The sequence below is a fragment of the Pteropus alecto genome, unplaced genomic scaffold, assembly GCF_000325575.1.
Source record: "Pteropus alecto unplaced genomic scaffold, ASM32557v1 scaffold339, whole genome shotgun sequence".
Classification (NCBI taxonomy): Eukaryota; Metazoa; Chordata; class Mammalia; order Chiroptera; family Pteropodidae; genus Pteropus; species Pteropus alecto.
This window is the reverse complement of record NW_006442509.1, coordinates 878,449-897,754: the sequence shown is the minus strand read 5'-3', so window position 1 is coordinate 897,754 and position 19,306 is coordinate 878,449. Positions and strand designations below refer to the sequence as shown.

General features: G+C 63.7%; 1 protein-coding gene across 1 annotated transcript; it reads left to right on the top strand.

Annotated features, from left to right (window-relative positions):
* Positions 1-2,575: 2,575 nt before the first annotated feature.
* POFUT2 (protein O-fucosyltransferase 2) lies at positions 2,576-17,024 on the top strand. Its single transcript, XM_025040314.1, has 11 exons — positions 2,576-2,673; positions 3,557-3,624; positions 5,485-5,647; positions 5,811-6,061; positions 7,587-7,731; positions 8,272-8,382; positions 12,501-12,567; positions 13,481-13,606; positions 14,390-14,570; positions 14,738-14,861; positions 15,855-17,024. Exons 1-11 carry the CDS (start codon positions 2,576-2,578, stop codon positions 16,006-16,008), a joined length of 1,488 nt encoding a protein of 495 aa, XP_024896082.1. The 3' UTR covers positions 16,009-17,024.
* The last annotated feature ends 2,282 nt before the right edge of the window (positions 17,025-19,306 follow it).

Below are 19,306 nucleotides of genomic sequence, written 5' to 3'. Positions count from 1 at the left end.
GTAGCCGAAGATTTATCCTGAAAAAGGCACCTGGCACAGGCAGTGTCGCGAGTCTTTCCACGACCTGCAGGAAATAACCTGTCTGCCAGGAGACACAGAGCGGCCTGTGGTCAGGGCTGGGGGCTCTGGAGACCAGCCCAGTGCCCACCCCCTCCCTGCAGGGCGACCTTCGGCAGGCCACTTACCTCTCTGTGCCTGAGTGTCCTCATCCATCAAGTGAGCGTGAAAATGGTCTGGAATTCACAAGGTCGATCTGACGGTTAAAGACCTAACTCGTGTAAAACATGTAGAGTTATGCCCGCTGCGTGGCGAGAACCGGATACAGTCGAGTTGTTACAAAGAGCTGCATCGTTCCGACACAGAAACATACAGAGGCGTCCAAATCCCCTCCACACGGTAAGTCAAGAGGTGGGTGACACCGCCACACGCCGACGGGGACACGAGATTTATACCCGAGACATGATTACCCTAAATAAATGCACCGACAAACAGCCCAATACATCGGTGTGAGCAAAAGCCCTCTCGAGAATGAGTCGACACTGTGCAATCTGTCGGTACAGCTACCTGCTCAAAAAGAGGGAAACCCACGAACATCTCCAAAGGGACTCAGTCCCCCAAAAGCGTTCGGTAAAACTTTTTATTAGTGAATAAAACTTTTCTTCGGTAAAACACATATCACAGAATTTAACTCGCAGGCACCACAAGACGGCGGACAAATCCCTCCGCCGCCAGCAAGCGCCGTCCTTAGCCACTGGAAGCGGGGTTGGCAAACTTCTGAAAAGGGTCAGACAGCAATTGTTCTAGGTCTTTCTCTGCCCTGACCACCTAACCCCGAGGGAATGCAGGAGCGCGCCTGGCTGCCTGCCAATAAGACTTTATTAGCAGAGAGACCACCTGGCGGGATTTGACCCCCCGACCATGGGTCAGAACTATCTATAGTGTGGTCGGAAACAGGGGAAAGATGCCCGACTTTATATTCGAATCCTAGCGAATCAATAATTGTAAGAAAATACACGGGAACTGCAAGTACTGAAAAGGCAGAGATAAAAATGCGATTATTTGCATAATTGTAGGACTATTTGCCTAGAAAATCCAAAATCATCAACTGGCAAAGCGTTAGAATTAAAAGTGGCCAATCGAACGCCCAGAATACAAAAACGATAGCATTTGTTAAACAGCAATACGTAATCATAACGTTTCATGACGAACGATGTCCCAGTCACGATAGCGATAAAGCCTAGGGATAGACCAAGAGATCAGCGAATCTGACATAAATGAAATCCGATGATCTAGATAAGTCGAGAGCCGACAGCGCGCCCCTCCGCCCGGCGCCGTCCGGGGAAATTCCCAGCACGGTCGGTTTGAAACGACGGACCCTAAACTTCCTACCGAGGAGAAAACGTGCAAGGTTCGCGGAGAAATGCTTTTGAAAGGACGCCGGGAAGGGACTTGCTGCCGAACCACCGTCAGTAACGCGACGCTGTTGGCAGAAGGTGACAAGTAGGTGACTGGAGACGGCACCGCACGCCTGTGGGAACGCACCTCGCGACGAAGGCAGCGTTTCGCCACGGCGAGGAGCGCGCGCCTTTTCCGTGCGTGACAATGTGCCCACTGGCTGCGCCTCTGAAACGTCAACCCCGCCAGCACGCGACACGCCGTGCCCCCGCCCCCACGCTCCCTTCTGCACGCCGCAGCTTCTTCCCGAGCCCCGGAGGTGCGCAGGCTGCTCCCCACTCACAGGTGACGCCTGAGTCCCCAGCCGGGCCTGCTGCTGGGGGTCTCGGGGGTCTGGGGGAGTTTGTGCCTCAGCTACACGGTATCTGGCGGAGGGGGCTCCAGCTGGATAAAGGACCCTCCACTCCTCCTGGGTTTTCGTGGGCTGGGTCTAAATGCAGCCCCCTAAAATCTACCTACTGCAGTTTGGGGGACTCAGCTGGAAGAATGTGCAACCCTAGACAGATGCAGCGCCCCAAAGCAAAGAGGGCAGGGGTCGTGTGAAGTTGTTACCCGCCTGGTAAGCGGGGTGTCCTTGTGAGTCAGCAAGAGTCCCCGTTGTGCTTCATTCCACAGAGGGACCCCCGACCCTCCCCCCGCCGTCTGTGGGCTGAAGAGTAGCCCTTGAAAACGGCGCCCTGAACATAAATAAGCAGTCTGTTTAGTAAGACAGAGCGTGCAGTGTAGCCGGACACTTGCCAGTGTCCAGTGTACTGACCCCAGCCCCCCGGCACCGCACCCCTGCTCACATGCACAGCTCCCCCACCCCGGCAGCCACCCCCAGCACTGCAAGTCTGGCTGCCCCCACTGCCCACATGGGAGAGGCCCTTGCATCCCGGCGAGGAGGTCAGCTGGGGAGCCCGGCACTGGGGACGTCTGAGGCAGTGTCATCCACCCAGGCCAGGATCCCTGCAAGTGGCCCCTGCCCCTGCGAGAGCCCCTTCTCCGCCCCTACACAGCATGCCCCACACCGGCCCACCCGGCTGACCGCTGATGGCTGACGTGTCTGGGGAGGGCAGAGTGTGGCCAGGTGCCCCTACAGGCCCTGTAGGGCAGAGCTTCCATTCTGTTCCAGAGGACGATGACCTGCCTGGCACGGTGTGGCCATCAGGACACTGCCTGTCACACTCTCACTGCGGACCCCTGGGACCTCCCGGAGCAGCCTTCCTACAGTTCCTGGTGAGCCATCATCCCAGAGGTCAGGCCCCACTGTGGGGACATCACCAGGGGTGCTGATGCAGGAATGGGCGTGCCTCCAGGAACCTGGGTCCTGGGTCCTGGTGGGTGGCCCCCATGTGTCCTGTTAAGAAATCCTTCTGGTGTGTGGCCTGTGGCCACAGATTCCAAACCTGAAGTCCCTTGCCCTCTGTGGTGACTCACAGCAGTCAGCTCCCCTGTGCATTCCCATGGCCGGGGGATTGGGGCGCCACGTAACACGTGCATCCAGGTGACTCACCTTGCACACTGAAGAGTGGGGTGCATGTGGTGTGAGGAATGTGCGTGTTGGGGTGTCTGTGCGCCAGCAGAGCCCCAGACTTGGGCAGTCTCAGCCCCGTTCCACGACTGTACCCGCTTCCACGGTCCAGACTCCCTCCGTGGTGGCCGGCTACCATGTATTGTGGTCAAGGGTTCATGGCTTTGCACGGATTAACTGCAACTTTGCTGTGTTCTCAGAGGGGTGATGGTGCTGTCCCCCAGCCTGACCCGCCTTTAAGCCTGTGACTGCTGCCCAGGAGGCCCCAAGGTGCCCCTCCCCTCCCCTCCCCTGCTCCCCACCTGGGGCCGCCCTCCCAGGAGGGGGAATGACGGTGAATGTGGCTGCTACCTGGGGGCACGACTGGACGGCGCCAAGGGGCTGGGACATGGGCTCCTCAGGACTCGCTCCTGGGACGCGCTGAGCTCCCCTCTCTGAAGAGGACCCCTGGCAGGTCCTTGTCCCTCCCTCCCGGGTCCCAGCTCAGGCCAGGGCCTTGCGGAGGAATTCGCGCTCCCAGGGGAATCTCTCTGTCCCTCTTCAGAGACTCCAGGACTCAGAGCTGTTCCTGTGTCTCCCCCACTCTAGGCCAAAGCGGGTGAGGGTCCCGTTGCTCCTCTTTGTGGGGCTGGGCCCCGCGGTGTTCGTGGGCCCAGGTGCGTTTGGCGGCTGGCTCCTCTGGCAGCCCTGTCCCCTTCCACCTCCTTCCCTCTGTCCCTCTGACACCTGGGAGAGCGAAGGGCTCTCCTGCCCTCTCGTGGCCAAGTGGCTTCGCGCAGACGCTGCTGGGGTCGCATAAGAGCCAGCGCTTTCTCCCCACTGCACACGCAGTCGGTAAACCCTAACCATCGGCAGACTGCTGTGCAGAAGAGCAAGCTGTTTCCAGATATTCGCACAGAGATTTCTGGGGTTTTTTTTTTCCCCTTAATGAAAGACGCATCGAACCTCCCCGGGTCACTCCAGGTAAGCATCCGCAGAGGCGGAAGGGGAAGGCAAGGGAGGGGAGGGCAGGGAGGCGCCTCTCTCGGGCGACGAACCGGGCCGCTGGCGCCCCGCGTGGTTCGCCTCTCTCTCCAAGAGGTGCTCCCGTTAGAAACAATGGTGGAGGGGTGCAAAACACCCCGAGCCCCTGGAACGGGCAGGGGGTGGGTCACGGTGCGGGGCCCGGGGTCTGGAGCAAGGCCGGACACCTGCCTGCAAGGCTCGAGCACTGCCCGGCCCCGCGAGCGTCCCCCAGTTCCTGGATTTGGCAACAGCAGGGACAGCTCTGGGGCCACCCACTGATGAAGGCCGGTCACACCACCCTGTGTGTTCTAGGGAAGAGGGAGGGACATCCTGGGAACTATTTCTTTAGTAGTTGGGGTTCTCTGACCAGGGACTTTTAGAGCAGGGGTCCCCAAGCCCCGGGCCATGGACTGGTACTAGTCCGTGGCCTATTAGGAACCGGGCCGCACAGCAGGAGGTGAACGGCCAGCAAGCAAGCGAAGCTTCACCTGTATTTGCAGCCGCTCCTCAGCTCTAGCATCCTTGCCTCAGCTCCACCTCAGATCATTAGACTCTCCTGTGGTGCCAAAAAGGTTGGAGACCACTGTCTTAGAGTCCCTTCTGACCATCCATCCTCCTCAGAAAACCAAGAAGGCTGTATTAGTTTTATCATCTGTCTTCAGCCCCAGTCATAGGTGTAAATCTAGTTCCTATCCCTTGTTTCATTAAATGATAATAAGGCAACTTAAATCTCCGGCGGGGCCCGGGTCGCGGGGCGGCGGGCGCGAACCGCGGTTGCCCTGGGCGGACGCGGCCCCCGGACACCCGGGGCAGCCCGGCTGTGGGTCAGCGTGAGGGGCGGGCCCGGGGTTCGAGGGTCCCGGACTCAGAGGTTCGAGTGGGCTGGTTCCGATGAAAGCCCAGCCTTTTTACCTGCGCGGAATCCTGTCTCCGTCCAGATGTTGGGTGTTCCAGGCTCAGAGCGGGGGTCCGTGCGCGTCCCGCTGGCGCACAACAGACCTTGTGCGGGCGGGGCGCGGAGAAGGGAGGCGGGTCGGTCACCTTCCTCCGCAGCAGCGGGGGCTGCGGGGGAGGGCAGCGCCGGGAGGGCGCGGGGGGCCGGAGCCGAGGGCCCTGCCTGGGTCTGGAGGGGAAGCCTGCTTTGGACAGGGCAGCGGTTCTCAGAGCGTGTCCGGGCTCCCTGAGCTGTCATACCGTTTTCCTGGTAATACCAGGACGGTATTTGCCTTTTTCACTCTCAGGGGTTAACTCTGTTTTTTCCGGGGACCACCCGTCCTGTGATATCCCACTGAATTCAGCAGCAGAAGGGAGAATCCAGCTATCAGCAAACAGGAGAGTCACAAAAATCACAGTTGCCACTCTTCTCACGAATCGTTTTTGTTTGGAAAATGCCCTTGTTCTTCATTTACTATTAACGACAGTAATGTGTAGTAGATTAATTATTATTTTGGAGTGAAACAAGTACTTTTTAAAGTCCTTACCTTAACTCTTAGTACAGGAATCGTAGGTAGATCTCGCCCACATAAACAGCAGCCCTTTGGGGTCCTCAGTGACTGTCACAAGTGTAAAGTGGGCTTTGGACCAAAAAGTTCCCGAACTGCGGGGAGGACCAAGTCTCAGGTCCAGTCCCGAGACTGCTGGGCTCGGTGTGAATCACCGCTGGTTGTTAAGCAGGTGCTGAGGTAGATACCTGCCGCTCCTCCCCGGACGCTGGGATTACAGGGAGCAGCTACTGAAAGCGCCCAGGGTGGGCGACCCCCTGCGCATCGCGGGCGCGTCCAGGTGTCTGTCCAGGGGCGTGGGCGCTGAAGCCCCGCTCTCGGCCCCTCCCCACCAGGTATCTTCTGTACGATGTCAATCCCCCCGAGGGCTTCAACCTCCGCAGGGACGTCTACATCCGCATGGCCTCCCTGCTGAAGACGCTGCTGAAGACGGAGGAGTGGGTGCTGGTGCTGCCCCCGTGGGGCCGCCTCTACCACTGGCAGAGCCCCGACATTCACCAGGTCCGGATCCCCTGGGCCGACTTCTTTGATCTCCCGAGTCTCAACAGAAACATCCCCGTCATCGAGTACGAGCAGTTCATTGCAGGTGAGGTGCTAACACAGCCGTTGGCCCGGTCCAGAGCTTGGCCAGCGCTGTCACCTGGGCCTTTGCTCCGCACCTGGCCCTGCTTCCGTTTCCCACGCTCCCAGCGACCTTGTCTGTCGGGGTGTCCTGGGAAGTGGATGTCAGGTGTGTGAGCTGCGCCCGTCGCCTCCGCCAGCTGTGGCAGCCAGGAGAGGTGGGCAGCGAGGCCAGAGTCGCCTTGACAAAGCTGCTGGCCCGGGCCGGCTGTCCTAGTAGGACGGCTCCCCGTGCAGAAAGGTGCGTGTGGCTCTGACCTCGCGACGTCTCACCGCACTGCTGGTGAGGACGTGTGACGACACGCCGTTTCCCTTAATCTTCCTCCATCTCTCCTTTTAAGTTCTTTTGAGAGAAAAGTTGAAGATTTTCTTAGAGTGAAGGTTTCTTGAGCTTATTGGTATGTTTAGGAAGTCGGTGAAACGTCTTTTCACTTCTCCAAGGCCTGGCAGAATGACCTGTCTAAGTGCCAATACTCCGACGTCATTGACGGGCCACGTCTCTAAGTGGCGGATGCTCTAACATTGGTTGAGTCCTACTCTGCGGGACGGCACAGCTTAGAGGCAGTGCTCCCCCAGGAGACGGTGGCTTGCACGCCTTCCTTCGTCAAGTTCAGTTCTTGCTGCATCAGTCCCTGTCACTCGAAATGTTTCCGTGTCCGAGGCAGCCCTGTGAACGTCGTAGGAGCGTCTCCTCGCCTCTCATCAGGCTGAGGCGGTGAGGTCAGGGTGCTCAGCGTTCCTGAGCTCTCCCTCCCCCGACCCGCCTGGTCCCACCGGAACTTCCCTCGCGTCTCTGTCACTGGGCTCATGTCACTGGGTTCATGTCGTCTTTGAACGAATGTCCTTTGACCACTGCAGGTGTGGCCGCTGCGTACTAGCTGTGGCTGGGAGCCGTGGGGGAGGCCACAGGCCCCCGCTCTCCTGGAGCTCCCGTGGGGTGGGGGACAGAGACGAGGAGGATCCGCGGGGAGTTGCCACGTGCAGTGCCCCGAGCTGAGCAGCGGGCTGGGGTGTTGGAGGGGCGGGGCTGTGGCCCGGAAGCCTCTTGGGGAGGTGCTGTTTGGCCTCGCAGAGGTCAGGAGCAAACCTTAGAGGGGTGGTGGAGGCAGCATGGTCCAGGCCCCGGGAAGGAAGCTCGCGGTGGCCCGGGAGACAACGCAGAGCAGGTGGGGCCTGCACCACGTGGACGCGGGTGCTGTGGGAGAGAGGAGGGCCTAGGGCGCCCAGTGCTGTGAGGGTCGGGGCGGCGAGGGGCCCCCGGGGGCAGCCAGGGCCTGGAGAGCTCCCACTCCAGGCCGACCCCCTCACCCCCTCCAGGGACCCCGCGCCCTGAGGTCATTCGTTCTGTCCTGTGTCCGTTTTCGTGACTCCTCCAGGCCTTTCTGGGAAGAGGCGGTAAATAGGGACGGTTCCCCATCCGCGTCGGCGGTGGCCTGGGAGACGCCGCGGTCTGCCTTGGTCGCTGCCTCACTGTCTGCCCCGGTCTCCAGAGTCCGGCGGGCCCTTCATCGACCAGGTGTACGTGCTGCAGAGCTACGCGGAGGGCTGGAGGCCGGGCACGTGGGAGGAGAAGGTCGACGCGCGGCCCTGCATCGACCCGCTGCTGTACACGCAGGACAAGCACGAGTACTACAGGTGCCCGCGGCCGCCGGCCTCCCGGGGTGGGCGGCCTCCTTCCTCCCTCCCGGCCCGCCCCGTTCCAAAAGCGCCTGACCGAGTCACGGTCACGTTTGCCCACACTCGGTGTGTTTGAGCGAGGCCTCGGGAATGGCAGTCTCGTCACCCCAAGTTGCCGTCAGAAGACACCCCTGTGCCGAGCTCGCACCTCGGCTCTGACACTCGGAGGACACAGCAGCTCTTTAGGAGACACTGTCTTGGGGCCCGTGGCCGTGGCCGTCACGGCCGGGCCCTGCAGCGCGGTCCTTCCAGCAGGGGCCCGTCATTGTCGTCCCGTCCCTCAGAGCAGCTTCCGCGGTTCGTCAGACCAGACGCAATGCGTGAATTCATGAATTCCGGAAAAATTCTCACAAGAACGTGACTTGTAATCGCGGCTCACGAGTTTTCACGAGGAGGAAGAGCCAAGCGAATGGAGGCCGCAGGGCGCGTGTCTAGATTCTGCTCGTTGCCCGTGGCAAACAAGCTGGACTAAGGGGGCCTGTGGCTTTTCTTTTCCAGAGGATGGTTTTGGGGCTACGAAGAAACACGGGGTTTAAACGTTTCCTGTCTGTCTGTTCAAGGATCGGCTTCTATCATCGCGCCTGTGCTTCTGAGAAACACGTCAGCACGGTAGGTGCGGTCCGCTCAGTGGCCGGTCAGTGGACGAGGCTGTGCGTGCGTGTGTGTGAGTGCATGTGCACATGCACGTGTGTACGCGTGTGTGCATACTCACGTATGCATGTGCATGGTGTGCATGTATGCAGATGGGTGCGCACGCATGTGTACGTGCATTGTGTGCGTATGTGTATGCATGTGCGTATGTACCTGTATGCATGTGCGTGTGTACGTGTATGCACGTGTGGGTGCATATGTGCACGTGTGTGCATGTGCACATATATTTGTGTGTCCATGTGTGGGCGTGCATACTCGTGTGCGTGTGCATACAGTGCATGTATGAGTGCGTGCATGCCGGTGTGTGCATATGCGTGTGCATAGACATGTGTGCGCACACTTGCGTGCTGTCCTGCTAGCATCAGGATACCTGGCTGTGGCTCGTGTGACCTTGTTCCCTGTCCCACACCCACCGCACAGCAAGATGGGCCGGGCCAGGCCATGGGGATCGATGACAGAGCTGCAGGTGTCCTTGGGGAAAGGCCAGGGGAGGGCCCTGGGTTGGGGTCAGTGGCACGGTGCCCTGAGTCTCTGCCAGCGGCGCAGCCTGCCGTCCTCACGGGGTGCTCCTCGGAGCCGCTGTGTTTGAACTGCAGGGCGGGGGTCACACTGCTGGCTGGTGAAGTCGGATTCACATCCAGTTTGCTCCAGGGTCCCTGTCTGAGGTGGTGGTGATGAGGCAGGGTGCGGTTGGATGTGGGGGGACTTGGGGGAGGCGCAGTGAAAAGCAGAGGACAGGGATGAAGGAAGTAGCTGGACGGGAAGAGGGAGCCGTTCTATTTCCTGCATCCGCAGGGGCGATGGCACAGCCTGCCCGAGGGGACGCGTGGCCGAGGCGGGTGAGGGCGAGGACGAGGACGGGTGGGACGCGCGGGGCCTGGACGGCTTCGAGATGATGGGCCGGGCGGCGGGCTGGAGCCGGCTGCGAGGGCCCGGCGTGGGGGAGGCTTGTCTGAGTGCGTCTCTCCCGCACGGCCCCGCCATCCTGACCTTGCAGTGGTCCCGAGGGCTGGAGCCACTTCCACAGATGCGCTGTGGGCGGTGGGCGGCTGCCTGGGGCCCCTCCTGTGGCGGTGTGCCCGCCCTGCCGCCCGTTCCCCACGGTCCCTGCTCCTCCCGGAGCGCAGCTGCCCGCCCTCGCCACCGGGGGCGCCAGGGGTCAGCGGGAAAGGGACAAGTCAGCTGGTGTGTGGAGGAGGCGGCAGGGGGCAGGGCTTGGCAGGCGGGCGCCACGTTCTTAGGAGCCTGGCTGTAGAGTGACCTTCTGGGCCCCTGCACGGCCTGCCACAGCCCGCGATGCGCCTCGCACCCCGGGAGTCCGTGCCCAGCGCAGCTTCTGTGCGTCCCAAGGCTCGTCAGTGCTCTGCGTCCACAGTCACAGCGCTGCCCCCGGTGTGCCAGGACGCCAGGCCAGGGCCCCTCCCCGTCCCTTTCAGCCCATTTCCCTGTTTGGGCCACCATGGGGCGAGCTGGGCCCTTGACCACAAAGTGCAAATGGGTCCGTCACAGGCCAGCAGCCCTCTGCTTGAGGAGCCAGATCGTCAGCTGCGGGAAAGGAAGCACAGGGCTGGGGCCCCCTGTCGCGCTCCGGCCACACGGGCGTCCCGGGCAGCGTCCTCCCCAAGCACCGCTGGGTTTTGGAAGCACATCTGGCTGCAGCTCGGCTGTGCGGGCCACGTGGGCTCGCCGGCCAGTTTCTCCTGAGTCTAGTTTTCTGGGTAGAACGGAATTGAGCCCAGAGAGAGACTCGTGCCTAGGAGGCCCCTGACAGCTGCGGGCTGGGCAGTGAGGGGCGTCACCCCACCGGTGGCTCAGCAGACTCAGCACCTCGGTAAAGACCTGGAAACCGCGGGCGGGAGATGCGCCCCTGAGCAGACGGGGTCGGCAGGCCCAGGAGGACGGAGCACGGGAGGGGCAGCAAAGGGCCCACGCGGGAAACGCCCTGAGCAGACGGGGTCCCCTGAGCAGACGGGGTCGGCAGGTCCAGGAAGACGGAGCATGGGAGGGGCAGCAAAGGGCCCACGCGGGAAACAGACAGGGTCCAGGGCAGGCCAGGCCGCCGGGAGGTGGGCCCAGCCCCCGACGTGGGCACGTACGCGGTGGGGGGGTCAGGATGCACGCTGCTGCTGCTGCGGGCAGGAGGCTTTGGGGCCATTGCTGGGGGGCAGTTGGCCTTCGGGTTGGATGGCAGGCCTGTGACAGCCCCCACCAGGAAATGCGCCGTGTCCTTCAGCTGCAGGTGGATGAAGGGGCTGCGGCCTGTGCAAGGCTGAAGCGTGACTCAGTCGAGAAAATGGAGACTCGCTGCTGCCTCAGCAAGGACGCGTCTCTGTGATGCCGCGTGGAAGGGCGCAGCCGTCCGCAGGACACAGCGGCCTGCAGTGTGGGGGCGTGCGCCGAGGCAGTCCCTCGGGGGGGCCTGGGCACCAGGGTGGGCGTGGCCACACGACGTGCATCGTGGGTGCGGGCATTAGGTCGCACGCGTGGCCTGCAGTGTGGGGGCGCGCGCCGAGGCAGTCCCTCGGGGGGGGCCTGGGCACCAGGGTGGGCGTGGCCGCACGACGTGCATCGTGGGTGCGAGCATTAGGTCGCACGCGTGGGGGTGCGCGTTTCTGCAGGCGCCCTTTGCACGCTGACCCCAGAGGCCACCCTGGTGCCGCTCACTCCCGTGACTTCCCAGAACTTCTCTGCTCGTGATGGCTCCCTTTGCTGACACGCGCGGTCGCACCTGCCGTGTGCACGTGCGTGTGGCCTCACGTCTTCTTCCCACGTAACGATGTGTCTCGGGTGTTGCACCCACAGAGGTCCCCATGTTCTTTACAGTCGTTTCTGCACAGATGTGTGAGAACTCACTGAACCGGCCGAGTTGGTGGCCTTGGGCTGGTTCTGGTTGTTGGTGCAACAAACAGGAACCGTTTTTGCACGGGTGTGGGGGGTGAAAACGGAGGCCCACACCCAGAGCAGGAGTGGCCGGGCCACGGGGCGTGTGCCCTCTGGTGCCATCCGGGGCTGAGCGCGGCGGGCTCTGGTGCTGGGGGGCAGAAGGGGCCCCTGGTCTGTTGGGTTGTGTTTCTGTGATTTCAGAGTGAGGCACGTGTAACAGCTGCTTTGGAACGTTTTTCCATAGAGCATTTATTTAAACCTTTCGCCAGTTTCTGTCTCTACAGGAGGTTTTAGTTTTCATGTGTTCACGTTCTCTCGGTTGTTTCTCTCACGGCTTCTGGGTCTTAGTCTTGTCTTCACCATCCTGGTATTCTTAGAAGTCCTTGCCTGTCGCCCTGGCAGTCCACGCGTCCACCCTCACTCTTAACTGCTGAGGTCTGCTCCATGTGACTGATGTGACCCCGTCACCGCCCCCCGGCGTGACATGCCTTCTCTCCCTGCCATGAGCCATGGGGTTGCCCAGCCCCACGTGGACGTGGGCCTGTTTCTGGAGTGTCCCCTCTGAAGCTGCAGGGGCTCGGTTACCTCGTGAAGTGCAGCCTCTCGGCCCTCGCTTTGCAGGCAGGAGTCGGCCGGTCCCTGAAGAAGGGACTAGCTTTTGGCCTGAGAAGCACACATGTGACAAGGCACGCCTGGTCCCTGTTGTGTCGAGGCCACTTTCTAGAGCAGGAGTAAGGACTGGACTCAGCCTTCGTGGCGTCCCCTGTTGCGTGGCCTCCCTGGGGGCTGGCAGGCTGTCGGCTCTGAACCGTCTCCGCGTTCCTGGCGGGAGCCCCTTCGTCGGGCATGACCCCTCTGGGTGCTGCGGGTTCTCTCTGCTCCCCTTACCTCGTTCTGTTCCCCTTTTCTCTGCCGGTCACCAGTTGGCCTGGTAACATCCGGATCGGGCCGGACGGAGGGACGTCACGGCCACTGGGCTTACTCGGGAATTAAAGACCGTCTCAGAATCGCGGTGTGCATGGCCAGATGGCCACTCCTTAGTGACTGGCCCACAGGCTCCCTGGTGGCCCAGCCAAGGCAGTGCCCTCTGTCCATCCCGATGGCCCCGGCCCCGGCCCCTCCCTGACGCCGCTTTCTGGAGCACGAGCACGTGGTCCTCATTACAGTCAAACCCTCTCTCCTGTTTGATCCAGGTCCGTGATGCTGGACAGAGCCGAGAACCTGCTGCACGACCACTACGGGGGCAAGGAGTACTGGGACGTGAGTGCCGCTGCGGGCGTCCGTCTCAGACGCCGGGGCTTCTGCCCTCCGCCTGGCCGGCCGAACGCCGAGGCTCCGGGCAGCACTGGGTGTGGACGCCCCGCCGTGGGCCTCCCGCGGTGGCTCGATGGCCGTCCTCGCGGTCCCCCGGTTTGCCGTTGAGCTGCAGCTTTGCTGTGCAGGGCGCCTCACCTCTGGGCAGGAAGGCGGCGTGGCTGTGTTCCGCAGACTGCACTCTGTGCCCGTGACCTGTGCGCCTGCTTCACGGTGCAGGGCGGTGCCCCTGGTGCCTCCTAACCGTAGAGTGACTGGCCCGTCCTCGTCCCGGGGCGCCCGCTCCATTGTCCTGCATCAGGAGCCCAAAGAAATGGGAGTCACGTCCCTCTGCAGCCGCCGACCTGCCCTGTCCGGGTCGTGGGACTCGAGCGGGGGGACCGGGCCGAGCAGGGGCCCCCGGTGGGAGCCGTGCTCCCCGGACTCGTGCCTGGGCTGCCCCTAGGGCAGGTCGTTTCAGAGGCACAGAGTGCCGTTATCACCACTGGGGACAGCGCAGCTCTGTGCCTCGTCAGCGTCGTGGGCCCCCCACTGGCCTTTAAGCACGGGGACCCCATCAGCCACTCTCCCTCAGCCGGACTCGGCCCCAGGCCCAGGGGACCTCGGGTAGGGGCTGGGGTCGTGGGTGTTGGCTGTGTGGTAACAGTGCTCGTGAGTCTGAGGCTCACTGACGTGCTGATGGTTGATGAGCTGTCACCCTGCCAGGTGGCCCCAGTGACCGCGTGGGCCTGGGCCCAGCCCGGCTTGGCCTTGGGTGGGGGGGGCAACTCGTCCCAGGCATTGGCGTCAGGTTCTTGGGGGTGGGACCGGGGTGCGGCGCGGCGGGCTGCGGGGACTCAGTGCGTGTTCTCTGCCCCAGACCCGGCGGAGCATGGTGTTTGCCAGGCACCTGCGGGCTGTGGGCGACCGCTTCAGAAGCCGGTACCTCAACTCCACCGACGAGGCTGACGGGACCCCCTTCCAGGAGGACTGGACCAAGATGCAGGTGGCTGCGGGCCTGGCAACCATCTCCGGGCGCATGAGTAGCCGCTCCCTTTACAGAGGGTCAGGCGGCATTGGCATGATTGTCCCCTTGGGCGTCACCTCCCTCACACAATCCGCATTGCCCTGACTATGGTGGACGCTGCTCCCGGGGCAGCGGGGGAGCGGGGGGCTCCAGACCCGGCTCTGTGCGGGGAGCCGGGTTGGTGCAGGCGCCGGCTCCGGAGCAGGGCGGGAGCGAGGCGGTCAGCACGCACAGCCCGCTCTTCACGGCGCGGGCGCGGTAGAGGCCACCGCTCCCCGCCCACCCCGGCCCCGGTCACCCTCTGGTCTGGCGTCACCCTTCTCCAGAGTTTTTTCTGAAAGCTTGGGGTTTTTGTGCAGTTTAATGTCCACAGACAGATGACTCGCTGCTTTTTTACGCCGACCTCGTCTCTGAGCGTGTTCGGTGCAGCGCGGTTTCCGTGTCAGCGGCTCATTGCTCTTTGGCGAGGCGCTCGGGCCGTTTGCGGCGGGGCCGCTGTCAAGCCGCAGTGGCCAGTACTTGGACGTGCTCGCTGCAGGGGAGGCGGCACCGACGAGGGCCTGGCTCCCCACCCCCCTGCCCCGCACTCCCTGCTGCACTCAGGCTGGAGGGTGCGCTGGACCCTCCATGGCCTTCGAAAGACACCTGGCCTCCGCGAGTCCCTCAGAGGGGCTCACGCACGTCCCCTCCGCATCCCCAGCCCTGCACCTGGACGCTGGCGCAGCTCAGCCCGCGTCAGCGTGTCTGGTCCTGCTCTACCAGGTCAAGCTGGGCTCCTCGCGGGGCGGCCCGTACTTGGGGGTCCACCTGAGGAGGAAAGACTTCATCTGGGGGCACAGGGAGGACGTGCCCAGCCTGGAGGGAGCCGTGCGGAAGATCCGCAGCCTCATGGAGCAGCACGGGCTACAGCAGGTGTTCGTGGCCACCGACGCCGCGCCAGCGGGTAGGCGGCTCCCGCGGGGTCTGGGCGGCCCCGGGCGCGTGTGCCACCCCCTGCCGCGCTGCCTGTTGGGAGGAGGGCGCTGCGTCCTGGTGGTGTCCCCTGCCCCTTCGCCCCATCAGGAGGCCCTGTCCAGCGCCCGCGGGCCGGTCAGCGCCCCTCCTTTGCAGAGCACGAGTTGCTCCGGCGGCTGCTGCCCGAGATGGTGAGGTTCGAGCCCACGTGGGGTGAGCTGGAGCTGTACAAGGACGGCGGCGTGGCCATCATCGACCAGTGGGTCTGCGCCCATGCCAGGTGCTGTCCCCCACGCGTCCCCGCGGGTCACTCACTGCCCCTCAGGCTGCCCCGCGGTCCCGGCCTCTCCCGACCTTTCGCTCAGCGACCCCAAGGCCCCCTTTTTCTCACCGGGCTGAGGGGGTGGCCGGGAGCACGGCCCCCCTTCCCAGCCCTGCTCCCCTGGCCTGGGTCCCGTCCTGGGGAGCGCATAGCCTGTCCCGCGGGTCTGGAAGCACAAGGCCTCCGCTGGGTCGTCGTCGTGGGACTGTCCTGGGGCCGGGCCTGCGTGAGGGGAAGTGGGGCCTGGGTCTCCCTGTGTCCCTGTCCCCGCTAAGGGCTCATCTTCCCTCAGCCTGGGATGGGGGGTCAGAACACCCCAAGGGAGAGGGGAAGCGAGAGCAGACCGGCCTGTTTCCCGTTCTCAGAGTGCTCGGGCCCGCTGGGCAGGCGCCCGCGTCTGGTTCTAACGGGCCGACCTGGGCGCTGTGGGGATGGCCCCCGGGGGTGGGCCTGAGGGACTCGGCCTGTGCCGCTTGGCCGGACTTCCGTGGGTGAGCCAGGCAGCAGCTCAGTCTCCGGAGCCCCCGAGTCCCGTGCGCTCTCGAGCTCCGCGCCTTGGCCGCCCACCCCACACGGACCCGGGTCTGGCGGGCGTCCTGGGGGGCAGGCTTCCGGGGCGTCGGTTCCGTTCCCGCTGTCCTTGGGCTGGCGGCCGCAGGCGATTTGCTCCTGCCACCCGGGCCTGTGGCTCTGAGCCCGTCCTGAGGCCAGGATCCAGCAGGCGCCTCAGGTCTGGCCCAGGCCGGCCCTGTCTGTCCCTTGAGTCCTGGAGACCCTCGGCCGGGCCCACTAGCCTGGCCTTGGGCTCTCAGCTTCGAATCCATCCCGCCAGCCAAGGCCACTTGGCCTGGTGACTGTCACAGGGCGCCCAGGGCGCAGAGGCCTGGCAGGCGGGTGGTGGGTGGCGCTCGGCTTGTCCGGTGGCACGGGTGACCGCGTGTCGCTCTGCAGGTTCTTCATCGGCACGTCCGTCTCCACGTTTTCCTTTCGGATCCACGAGGAGAGGGAGATTCTGGGTTTGGACCCCCGGACGACGTACAACCGCTTCTGTGGGGACCAGGAGGCGGCGTGCGAGCAGCCCACTCACTGGAAGGTCGCGTACTGAGCCGGACCCGTCCCCGCGCGGTTGGCTCGCGGGTGTCCCTCTGATGACGTGTGTCGCCGTGGGGGCCCCCCCACCGCTGGCTGCGCGACCGTCACGTCTCGAGATCTCAGGCCCAGAGGAAGCCACACACGCAGGCGCGGCCCGCGGACCCGTGAGCCCCGCCACGCCCGGCGCTGAACCCGTGCCTGGCATCTCCAGCTGCCTGTGAGGGGACCGCCGGGCACTGCCTGCGCCTCCACCAGGGTCTCAGGCCACGTCTCAGCCCTCAGTGGCCAGTGCGGCCATGGAGGCCGCAGCCTGAGCCCCTTGGCGCAGTCTGGAGGGCGGCGATGCCCCCGGGCTCGGCATGGTGGAGTCTGTCGGTCGTCATGGCCCCGCGGTGGCTTCGCCTGCGTGTGGCCTCGTGTGACTGGAGGAAAGGTGGACACCTGGCAGAGCCGGGACTGAGGCCCTGGGGGCCTGTGAAGCCGCCTTCTGTCTTCTCTCGGGTCCGAGTGCCAGGAAGCTCCACGGCGGGTCTTGAGTGATCTGTCCTGTCGCGGGAGAAACTCTCGTGGCCGTGGGCGGCTAACGGGTGGCCCCACCATTGTCCGGGTGGCTGCCTCTGTGTCGGTCCGCAGCGAGCTGGGGAGTGGCCTGGGGGGCTGCTGTCCGGGCTGTGGGCACAGCTGTCTCCTGGGACGCTCCTCCGGGCCTTCAGCACTGCCACCACCGGGGCATCCCTGGGCATGCAGGGCGGCCGTGGCGTGTGGTCACAGGGCGCCACCCCGTCTCCTCTGACCAGGAACCCTGACCTCAGGGACGCCCCAGTGGCCATGGGCACGGGGGGCCTTCTGCTGGGCCCGGCAGTCGGGTCTGAAGCCTCGGGCTCTGCCTCCTCCTCAGCTTCGAAGTCAATCCTGAGCACGCACTGGGGCCCTGTGGTGTCACAGCTGGGTATAGTGACATGGGATATTTATTCTGTCCCCATTTGTACAATCAAATATTAGTAAAGTAAGTTTTCTAGAAAGCCAGAATTCTGGAAACGGTGTCTTTACTCAGGTCGCGTCTTGCTGGCTGGGCGTGGCAGAGCTGGGGACCGACCATCGCCACCTCCTTAGGGAGGACAGCTTCGGCGCGTTGGTGCGCTGGTGACGGCGAGGAGCGCCGGGCAGCCCTGCACCAGGACGTCATGAGCTGAGTGGGCCCCTCGCGGCCCAGCCACCTCGCCCCAGCCAGGCCCCGGGAGGGGCTGGTCTCCATCGCGTGGCAGCCATCAGGGTGTACGGGTGCTGTTCCCACGGGATGGGGATGGCCATTGTGATGTCATCTGTGATGTGGCCCCTTTGTCCTTGGCCTGCAGGGAGGACAGTGTCATGGAGACCCCTTCTCTTACCAATGGGTTGGCTTTGGCTTGGCTCCCAAAGCCTGATGGCCTCTGGAGCCTGCGTCTCAGCAGGTGACATCTCCCTGGGGCTGCAGTGACAAAAGTGTCCCTTTGCTAATAATGACCATCACTGCCATCGTGTCAAAGTGGCCTGGCTGTGAGTCTCGGCTGCCGAGAATCAGGGACCTCCTCTCTTCAGACAGCTGAGGCCGATGGTGCACCCCACCATCGCACCCTTGAGCCAGAGAGGCCTGGAAGGGGTCCTTCGTGAACCTGCAAGGTCATGGCCGGGTCCTCCCGGGCAGGGCGCCGCTGACCCACGGGCACCCGCCATGCCATGTAGAAGCACCCGCTGCCGCGCAGGCCAGGGTCACAGGCCAGCTCCTCCTGGAGGTGGCGGGACTCGGCGCCGTGACCACACAGCCCGCTGGGCTCCCCGGGGCGTTGGGCTTGGAGCGGAGCTTGTGGTTCTAGGCAGGAGCCTCGGCCGCGGGGAGGGTGGCAGAGCCACCGGCTGCCCCTGTCAACATCAGTCCTTTCTCCACTCAAGGGAGACTCGTCAGCTGCCATTCCCACGCGGCTTTCTGGGTTTCGTTTGTTGTGACCGTGTTTTGACGGGCCGGGCAGAAGGGTGCGCTGCAGACGGCCGCTTCCCCCAAGCCCGCCAGACCCGCCTGCAAGGCCCGGGCACCATGAGGCCAGGGAGGACCCGAGGGGCGATGGGAGTGGAGGGTCCCTGAAGAGGCTGCTTTTGGGCCAGGGGTCCCTTCCGGCATCACCCCTGTCTCCGCCTAGGGAACCAGAAGTTTCTAAGACACAGATCCACAGAGCAGCCATGTTGGAAGGGTGGGGACGTGGAGCCCACTTGGTCCCCTCTTGACTACACAGGGGGTCTTCCTGCGCTTGGAGCTCCATCTCCCCCAAAGTCCCCACCCCAGCAAATGTGATGTTCTGGTCACTGTGGGCCAGAGACCCTGACCCCTGGAGGCCTCTGAGCCAGCAGACCCTGACCCTGCATCCCCGCTCCATGGCTGGTGCCCTGCTGCCCTGCCACAGTGGACCTGGCATCTTTCAGGCTTGGCCCCCTCAGGTGACCTTGGGAGGCACTCCTGTTACCACGCACCCCCCCCACCTCCGGCAGGACAGGCTGGTTCCCAGAGGGGGCGGGAACAGTGCAGGCCTTGGAGCAGGTCTGCACACTGTCACCTTGTCTCTGGGAAACAGGCTCAGAGGTGAAACAAATGGCTAGAGCTAGGGCCACTGCCCGGCCGCTGTGCTCTGCTGCCTGGCCGAGAAGCCACGTGGGGGACGCACGGCGTAGTGTCTAGTCACCTGCTTCAGAGGAGCTGAGCCCTCAGCCCAACAGGTGTGAGGACCCAGTCCCCGTGACACCCACTGAGCATGGGAGCCTGCTGCAGCCCGGAGCTGGCCGACACCTCCCTGGCAGGTCCTGACCGCAGACTCCAGGGTGACAGATAACTATCTTGGGCTCTAATTTGGGATGATTTGTTCACATCAACAGATGTTCACTCTGTACACACAGCGAAGAAACGGGAACAAACAGGCGTCACAGGTGCTTCTGGGGTTCAGACCCAGGGGGGCACGCAGCAGCTGGCTCCAGCCTCCTCTCCAGCACAGGCGGGGGGCGCAGGGGGCTGCGGCCGTGATCGGGGCTGCCGCGTGCCAACCAACCTGGTCGGGACCCGCGTCCTGAGCCAGGTGACCATCCCGTCCCTTCCCAAAACACAAGCCAAGGCTCAAGTCCCCTGGGTCTGACCCGGAGGTGAGTGGCCGCCCTCCGGTCGGGGTGGCATTTGGCCTCGTGACGTGAGCGTAGTGCCTTCCCCGCCGAGGCCCAAGTGTTCTTGGTCCCCCCCCCACCCTGTGGGAGCCCCCAGGACCCCAGGAGACTCTGCCACCTCCCCCACAGCT

What these genes read in the sequence shown, in the direction of transcription:
- POFUT2 (XM_025040314.1), top strand. Translation starts at nt 2,576, where the DNA reads ATGACCTGCCTGGCACGGTGTGGCCATCAGGACACTGCCTGTCACACT. An exon ending in CGCGGTGTTCGTGGGCCCAG is followed by an intron (nt 3,625 to 5,484) that starts GTGCGTTTGGCG and finishes AATCGTAGGTAG; the next exon opens with ATCTCGCCCACATAAACAGC. An exon ending in GGGGCAAGGAGTACTGGGAC is followed by an intron (nt 12,568 to 13,480) that starts GTGAGTGCCGCT and finishes TCTCTGCCCCAG; the next exon opens with ACCCGGCGGAGCATGGTGTT.